The sequence below is a fragment of the Chlorocebus sabaeus genome, chromosome 9 (assembly GCF_047675955.1).
Source record: "Chlorocebus sabaeus isolate Y175 chromosome 9, mChlSab1.0.hap1, whole genome shotgun sequence".
Classification (NCBI taxonomy): Eukaryota; Metazoa; Chordata; class Mammalia; order Primates; family Cercopithecidae; genus Chlorocebus; species Chlorocebus sabaeus.
The window spans coordinates 94,380,169-94,389,069 of record NC_132912.1 but is presented as its reverse complement, the minus strand read 5'-3'; the positions used below and the strand labels follow the sequence as shown (position 1 = coordinate 94,389,069).

At 42.6% G+C, this 8,901-nt stretch overlaps 1 protein-coding gene across 1 annotated transcript; it reads left to right on the top strand.

Moving 5' to 3' along the window:
- Positions 1-3,321: 3,321 nt before the first annotated feature.
- On the top strand, positions 3,322-8,182 carry PPP1R3C (protein phosphatase 1 regulatory subunit 3C). Its single transcript, XM_007963533.3, has 2 exons — positions 3,322-3,622; positions 5,760-8,182. The coding sequence occupies exons 1-2, from the start codon at positions 3,609-3,611 to the stop codon at positions 6,697-6,699; spliced, it is 954 nt and encodes a 317-aa protein (XP_007961724.3). The 5' UTR covers positions 3,322-3,608; the 3' UTR covers positions 6,700-8,182.
- Positions 8,183-8,901: the final 719 nt, after the last annotated feature.

Here is an 8,901-nt window from a genome sequence, read left to right as displayed (position 1 = left end):
TATTTCTAAGTGCTTAAAACAGTGCCTAGCCCAAAGTACGCACTATATGTTTTTCAGGTTGTATCCTTTTACTTAATATTGGAGTTCCTGTTGAATGTAGCTAAAGAAGGAAGGGCCGGGCGTGGTAATCAAGCCTGTAATCCCAGCACTTTGGGAGGCCGAGGTGGGCGGATCACGAGGTCAGGCGATCAAGACCATCCTGGCTAACATGGTGAAACCCCGTCTCTACTAAAAAAAATACAAAAAATTAGTCGGGCGTGGTGGCGGGCACATGTAGTCGCAGTTACTCAGGAGGCTGAGGCAGGAAAATGGCGTGAACCCAGGAGGTGGAGCTTGCAGTGAGTGGAGATAGCACCACTGCACTCCAGCCTGGGCGACAGAGTGAGACTCCGTCTCAAAAAAAAAAAAAAAAAAAAAAAAAAAGGAAGAAGAAAATAGTGTAGGAGAGAGCTTACTATTAACTGAGTCAAATGAATTGGCACCTTTTTTGCCCTCCAAAACGCAAAACCTACTCCTTTTAATAATAATTAAAAAAACCAAAAACAGTTCTCAACTTCCCTGACTCTTCACAGAAACCTCATAACTGATCTTCACTGAAGATCAGTTATGAAGTTTCTCTCAGTTACCACTAACTGCAGTTAACGTGCTGACATTTTTATACTAGAAACTATGAGGCTGAATTCTCGAGTACTTTCTTGATTAGGCACTGAAAAAAGACAAGCTTGCAGAAAATGAGTTGGCAACTTGGCAACCCCCCTGGGTGTTTTTCCAAAGGCAGTTCTAAGGCAATGTGTTGAGTGAATGCTGTAAGAGACCCACTTGTGTAAGCCTCACAGTCATCAGCTCCTTGCTTAGTAGCTTCTTAAAATGTCCCCTGGGTATTCTATGAATTTGTTTTTCTATAATAATGATTGTAACCTTCTCAAGGTCAAAGGACTATGACTGCTGAGACTTTGTAACCCCTGGCATAGAGCTAGAAATACTGCACAGCTCAATAATTCCTTGGTGATAGATTGATTGTTAAGATGGGTAGGACCAAGCAATGTTTAGATGCTGCCAAACCATAGTGGGAGAAAACCTACGAATAACAGTAAAACTCCCCAGGATTCCTTTCTACTCTGTCTTCACTGGTGCAACCCACAACTAAACACTGATTCCATCCTAGTTTCTCTCATCCCATAATGAAGGGGAGTAAAAGCTGGGAAGGAGACAGAAGTGAAAAGCCTGGATCATCTAGTTTAGAGGTTTACTGAGTGAGTGTTGAGTCCTTTTAGGAGAAAGCATGGTCTCCCTGAATCTTCCATTTGAAGGAGCTGAAAGAGAGAGTGACTTCTATGGCATTAGTCAACACCAGGGGGCAGGAGAGAAAGCTGTATGAATGGAACTGGCGCAACCTGAGAGGGTGGTGTGAGTACATGGCATAAGCATGTGAAAATTTCCACCACAGTTCTTGGAACCTAGCAGTACGCTGTATGTGTTAGTTGAATCTCAAAGTTTTAATGCCCTTGAAAAATTATTTCTTAATTAAGTCGCGTATGTTCATTGTACAAAAATTTAGAAAAAAGCAACAAAACAACAAAGACATTTTTAATTACTCATAATCTCGCCATTCCAAAATGAACTATTCACATTTCTGTAGAGCACATTCTGTTTTCTATGCATGGATAACTTTCCCTCAAAATGCGATCACCATAAATTGTTATTTGTGTTTCTCTATAGTTTTAACTGGTAATATTTACTATTTAGCTCAACACATAATTATGGGTAGAGGAAAAGAATACCCAGGGTTCTAGTTTTGGCTCAGACATAGCCAGCCCCTGGCAAGCAGCTTGACCTGTCTAAGCTTTCAGTTCCTCATCTGTGAAATAAAGAGTTTGATACCTATCACCTCCTTCTACCTCCATAATTCTAACCATTGATGGGTCATTAAAATAAGACAATATGGTGCAGCGGTTATTACTCTGGCATTAGCCAGGCTCTAATCCCTGCTCTACCTGTGAGATCCTGGGCAGGTGGTTTTTTTTTTTTTTTTAGACAGAGTCTTGCTCTGTTGCTCAGGCTGGAGTGCAGTGGCACAATCTCAGCTCACTGCAACCTCTGCCTCCTGGGCTCAAGTGATTCTCCTGCCTCAGCCTCCAGAGTAGCTGAGAGTACAGGCGTGCACCAACACCCCCAGCTAATTTTTGTATTTTTAGTAGAGACAAGGTTTCACCATGTTGGCCAGGCTGGTCTTGAACTCCTGGCCTCAAGTGATCCACTGGGCAGGTTTCCCGACCACTCAGTGTCTCCATTTTCTTTTCTCTAAAATGGGATTAATAACTGGACATATCACATAGGGCTGTTGTGAGAAATGAATTGATAGCACACAGTGTTTGGCACAGAGTAAAGGCTCAACAAGCAGCAGTTATTCTCAATATTTTAGCTCAGGCACCAGGCGCCTTGAGGTGATAGAGTAAAAACTCTAGCTGAGAGATCAAGTAGAAACTTAGGAACTAGCCCGGGTTGAACACAGGAGCTGGGCATCGTGCTGAGTCTGTTCATTGGCACCATCTTACTTCATCCTCAGAACGTTACTATCTCCGTTTTACATATGAAGAAACTGAGGTTAGAACTTGCCTAGATTCGTGTAGCTAGTAAGTGTCAGTTCAAAGACCTTCCAGCTAGTTTTGGTTGAGCCAAAGGGGCTAGAAGACCTGCCATTAGTTAGATTTTCATTTCAAAAATAAAACCCAAGCATGAAGTGCCTTTCCCAGTGATACTCAGCGTGATTTTTTTTTCTTTCACACATACGGCTGTATGTGTGAAAAGGGTCATTTCTCTTCCGGATTTAGTGTTCCCCGCAGGGGGAGAAAATTGAAGAATAGACAGAAATACAAAGTATCTTTTAATTAAATGCCACCTCGCTGTTTTAAGGGGCTCGTATGCTTTCCTAACAACATTTGTTAGATAAGTTGGTAATTCCCGGCAGCTGTCTACTGTGTGGTGCATCTGTGAACCCATAACTAACAGAAAAGCATGAAGCCAGTTTGGGATCGCGCAGGCTAAGATGAGGGGGAAATGCGGATACACCGGGCAATGAACAACCTAAACATTTCAAATGCGATACACATTCGGACTGAGCCACATCTGTGTGCAGATTCAACTGCACTGACCCACAAAGCTATTCCCAAGTAACAGCCGCCCCAAGCCTGAGGCACTGGCGCCCCGCCTGGACGAGGCTGGCTGCGCGCTCTCTTGGCCGGCGCCCGCTGCATGCGGTACGTGCCTGCCCGGCCCCTCGCCCAGGGTTCCCGTTACGCGGCTGCGTCCAGCTGGCCGCAGAGTCCCAGAACCTCCCCGGGATGCCCAGCTCGCGCTCTGCACGTCCGGCCCCGGGGCGATCATGTTCCCGGGGCGAGGGCTTGCGCCCCAGCTGGGTGCTGGTTGGTCGCGCCATGGGGCCCGAGGCCCGGCGATAGGTCCCAGGGATCGGGTCACGTGCTTCGGAGCAGATAAGCGGCCTCTAGGCGCCGGGCCCTCAATCTCTCCCAGCGACCGCCGCGGGGGCAAGGCCGGGAGCTGTGGTACGAATTTGTGCAGGCTTTCACGGTCCGCCGCCTGTCTGCCTAATGAGCTGCACCAGGTAGGTTCGCTGCACCTCTGCGCGCTAGGAACACAAGGGAAAGCGCAGCTCTGGGGAAGTTGGGGGGGCGTTTCAGTTCTGTCATCTCTGGAAATGGGCACCACAGGGGAGGATAAGGGAACTGACTGCTTAGTTGAATCTGGCAACCGAGAGGCCTTAGAGGTGTAGAAATTTGACTCTATTTCTTAAGCAGAGCCTATTTTAGCAATCAGCATCTTAAAGCAGAAGTTATCTTAACGTGAATCAGCTTGAGTTCTGATTTTCTCATGGATGCGGCTGTTCTTTTGGTCCTGCACAAATATCGCAAAGACTCAGGCAGCTGAAGTGGTGAGAACAGCACTCTGACATTGCTGGTTAGGTGGTTTAGCTTGGAAGAAAAAAATTACAGGACGATGTTTGCATTCATTCGTCCTTCTTATCACAGTTTGCCATAGCAAAATCTCAAGAGTTTGAGCAAACGATTACTTTTAACTCTTGTCCAGGACTTAAAGTTCCAAGGAAATCACCCAAACTAAAACTGTCTTTCTATAAATGCAAAAAGTAAAAATAAAATAAAATAAAATAAAAAAACTGCCATAAAACTACTTTAAATAGCTTCTCCAGACATAGCTTAGCAGAAGACTTCTCTAAAAATCCTGCCTATTAACTATTATTAGACCCACAAATATAGCTTTAGCTTTCATTTGTTTGTTCTAAGTTTGCAGGTCTCCCAGAAAAACCCCAGAGCTAATACAGTAAATTCTGCGAGTGTTATTACTCATTTTTGTGATAATGACCACTTGGATACATATTTAGAGCTGCTGTGAGGAGAGTTACTAAAGCCAGACTGAGAAATGTCATGTACAGTATACACACACACCTCTTACTTGTAAGGCTAAGATAGGGAAAAAAATCCTAATACCATAAGCTTGGAAATATATAATGAGGGCTAAAGGCCAGAGAAAAGTCTTCTTTGTGGATGCTTCTTGGTTTAATATTGCTAAGCATAGTCATGTTCAAAACTTTAAATAGCTTTATTGTCTTTCTACTTATAAATGTCTATTAGAAAATGCCAAAAAAAGAACAAAAATGAAAATAGATAGTCCATAGTCCTATCACCCAGAGATAATAATTATTACATTATTAGGAAAGGTGTATTTCTTACAGAGTTTTTCAATATTTATAAGTTTGCATATATATAATGTATATTTTAAAACACTCCAACTTTCAGGTAATCAGGTTTTCCACTTAAATGTGGACTTGTCATGGGCATCTCTTTAGATGAATTATCAATTACACAGTTTGTAAGTACATATGAATTATTGACTTGTATTTCAGTGGTTATTTGTGAAAAATGAGGAAGGGCATGACAATCAAAGTACAATGAGAATTCTTTGACTTCTTCTCTAGCCTTCTCACTCTCAAAACTGTTGCATGTTATTTTTGGTTTTTTTTTCAAGTGAATTACCTTACCAGAGTAGTGTCAATCAATTTAGCAGCAAAATAAGCCAAAGTAGCCAGAGGGAGCAGAGGGTCTGGAACTGTGGCTTCTGAACCTCTCTGGTCATTAGAATCACCTGGGAAGCTTTAAGAACATATCCATCCCTTGGCCCTAGCCCCAGAAGTTCTGCCTCAGTGGTTCTGAGTCCCTGGAATTGGAAAGAAAGAAAAAAGAAGAAAGAGAGAGAGAGAATGAGAGGAAGAGAAAAAGAAAAGAAGGAAGGAAAGGAAAAAAGGAAGGAAAGGAAGCAGGGAAGGAGGGAGAAAAAGAAAGAAAGAAAATAAATTCCCCAGGCATAGTGACCAGACAGGTTTGAGGACCACTGGTCCAGAACAGAGCACACAGTTCTCAAGGCTGCCTTGGAGATAATCAAATCGAACCCTTTTATTTCTCAGATGGGGAGACTGATACCCCCATCACCCTCTAAGTGTTTTAAGCAGTTAACACTTAGCCTTTAGCCAGCCAAGGGTAGAGGTAGACATAGAAAGAAGATCTGATCAGTTAATACTGTTCTCTTTTACTATATATGATAGCACCTGCCTGATATCTACTGCACTGGCTATAATTCAGTCAGCACAAAAATAGTACATATGTATTTGGCACTGGGAAAGAGCACTTCCGATCCAGGTGATAATCCCTCTTCCCTTTGCATTCCAGAATGATCCAGGTTTTAGATCCACGTCCTTTGACAAGTTCGGTCATGCCTGTGGATGTGGCCATGAGGCTTTGCTTGGCTCATTCACCACCTGTGAAGAGTTTCCTGGGCCCTTATGATGACTTTCAACGAAGACATTTTGTGAATAAATTAAAGCCTCTGAAACCATGTCTCAACATAAAACAGGAAGCCAAATCACAGAATGACTGGAAGTGCTCACACAACCAAGCCAAGAAGCGCGTTGTGTTTGCTGACTCCAAGGGCCTCTCTCTCACCGCCATCCATGTCTTCTCTGACCTCCCAGAAGAACCAGCGTGGGATCTCCAGTTTGATCTCTTGGACCTTAATGATATCTCCTCTGCCTTAAAACGCCACGAGGAGAAAAACTTGATTTTAGATTTCCCTCAGCCTTCAACCGATTACTTAAGTTTCCGGAGTCACTTTCAGAAGAACTTTGTCTGTCTGGAGAACTGCTCATTGCAAGAGCGAACAGTGACAGGGACTGTGAAAGTCAAAAATGTGAGTTTTGAGAAGAAAGTTCAGATCCGTATCACTTTCGATTCTTGGAAAAGCTACACTGATGTGGACTGTGTCTATATGAAAAATGTGTATGGTGGCTCAGATAGTGATACCTTCTCATTTGCCATTGACTTACCCCCTGTCATTCCAACTGAGCAGAAAATTGAGTTCTGCATTTCTTACCATGCTAATGGGCAAGTCTTTTGGGACAACAATGATGGTCAGAATTATAGAATTGTTCATGTTCAATGGAAGCCTGATGGGGTGCAGACACAGATGGCACCCCAGGACTGTGCATTCCACCAGACCTCTCCTAAGACAGAGTTAGAGTCAACAATCTTTGGCAGTCCGAGGATGGCTAGTGGGCTCTTCCCAGAGTGGCAGAGCTGGGGGAGAATGGAGAACTTGGCCTCTTATCGATGAATTAAGCAACAATGTAACTGGTCTTGACTTGTCATATTCCCCCATGCAATCCTAGGTCTGTATTGCTCAATTTTAGGCAGCCTTTGCTACTCCATCAGTAGATTTAGATTTGAGCTTTTGAGACCTGGCTATAGAAAAGAAAGCCACTTGAGAATTTAGTGTTGGGGTCTATACAGATGATGTTACCCAATTTGGCTTTGGAGGTTCAAATAACAGGTTGAAAACTATTTTTATAAAGGTAATACTTTTTCAGTGCCCTTCCTCCTTCCCTCTCAATCCACTAGCTTTCATGTTGGGCAAGGAAAAGTTGAAGAAGGATGGCTGATGGTGATGGAAAGCTGTGTTAATGGTATGAGGAATGTGTGAAAAGTATACACAAAGGGCTCTGAAGCTCAAGTCAGAGGAGTAGGAGGTCTGATCATTGTTGGTGGAAAAAATGTAAGGTTATTTGTGTTTTTAAGTTGGTTTTACAATTCTTTCCTGGGGAAATTATTTCTGGAGGGGAAAAAGATCCATTCTATATACCCTTGTGGAGAAAAGTCAAATAACCTTTAAGAATGTGGGTGGTATTGGAGAAAGATGAATTATAGCTCTGGAGAATCAAGATCTTAAGTGAAACCTTTCTGTTCAGATGTGATCTATAAAAAAATCATAATTTGGGGAAAGTTTAAGCAAATCTGGCTTTGCAGTCCTGATGTTATAAGTGACTTTGTGATCAAAATGTCAGGCTTGGGTTCTTGTTATAGAATGCTTGGTGTAGAAAAAACATGCCATCATCAATGACTAACAACACGTAGGGACTTCATGTCATGTCAAAGATAGTTCTTTGCAAGTGCCTTGATTAAATCAGAAAACTGTCATCGTTTAACCCAAATATCTGAATGGTCATCTGATAACTCATGAGTTTTTGTCCTCATAAGATGGTCCGCTCTGTACACAGGCATTCCTCATGCAATAATGTTGTATCTTTGAGACCATTGTCAGTGTACACAACTCAAATCCTTCATATTGAAGGTGACTCATTTTTCTGCACACTTTTTTGATGTGATGTTTGACGTGAGGCCCGACACTAGGATTCTCAATGCAAGAATCCAGTACCTTGCACATAGAAGTTAGCAGCCCATCACTTGCCTATTTTCATCTTGCTGTTTTCTTTTTTTAAAAAAATGGATGTGACTTGTTTTGAATGTTTTGTATTATACTTGTTTTTGTGTGTGCATAAATTCATTCTGTAGGATCTTAAGAAAGAGAGTCCCAGAATGTTGCTTCTATTATTGTGCACGACCATTGAGAAGTGTTACAAGAATGCAGTTAATTTTAACATGTGTGATGTGTCATGGTGGAAAAGTACTATTGGAATAGCTCTGCAGTGACAGAATTTGAAGTTTGGCTAGCATCCATACTTTTTTACTGTAAATATTTCACTCTCCTCTAGCTATCCTTGATGAGCTTCTCACTTCAAGAATAAATGTGTTTGATATAAGACCTGAGTATATTTTCTTTCTCAAAGCCACAGTCAAATAAGAAACTCAACTGACATTCTCATTTTTTGTTGAGGAACAACTGAGCAGAGTTAGTATGGACTAAGATATGGGTCCATCTGAGGATATTCACAAGGCCCCAGTCTCATTAGTGAGCACACTTCCTACCACCTGACCATTGGGGCTGGGGAGCAGGGGCAATAGCTTGAGCTGTTGCTACTGCTTCTTCCCCTACCCTGACTGTCCTCATCTATGGTTTCTGCTCACACACATACAATCTCTCCTGGGTCAAGGTTATGTTGGAGGCCATGTCTCAGCTTTAAAATGGGGAAGGAGTTGGTGTGGGAAAGGTTGGAGTGGCTTCTACTCTTAGGCTACAGCACATTCCTGAATGGGCAGAACTTGCAGCTGCACAGAGGGGCATAGGGAAGGAGCAGTAGGTACCAGTCCTGGAATGAAGGGAGCAGCACAGCTCCTTGGGGTGAGAGGCAGCAGGTCCATGAACCTAAGTTGTTGCTCCAGTTCGGCCTAAAATCTGCACGGTGTATCTAAAGAAAGATCTGCACCGTGTTGACCAATTTGCTAAAAAGGTCCAATTATGAAGAATAAACTTTTATCATATCATAGAATCCTCTGTGTCAGAGCTGTAAACTACAGACCTGCAGGCTGTGTCTGGGCACAGATGTATTTTATTTGACACGGGATTTTTAAAGAATTAATT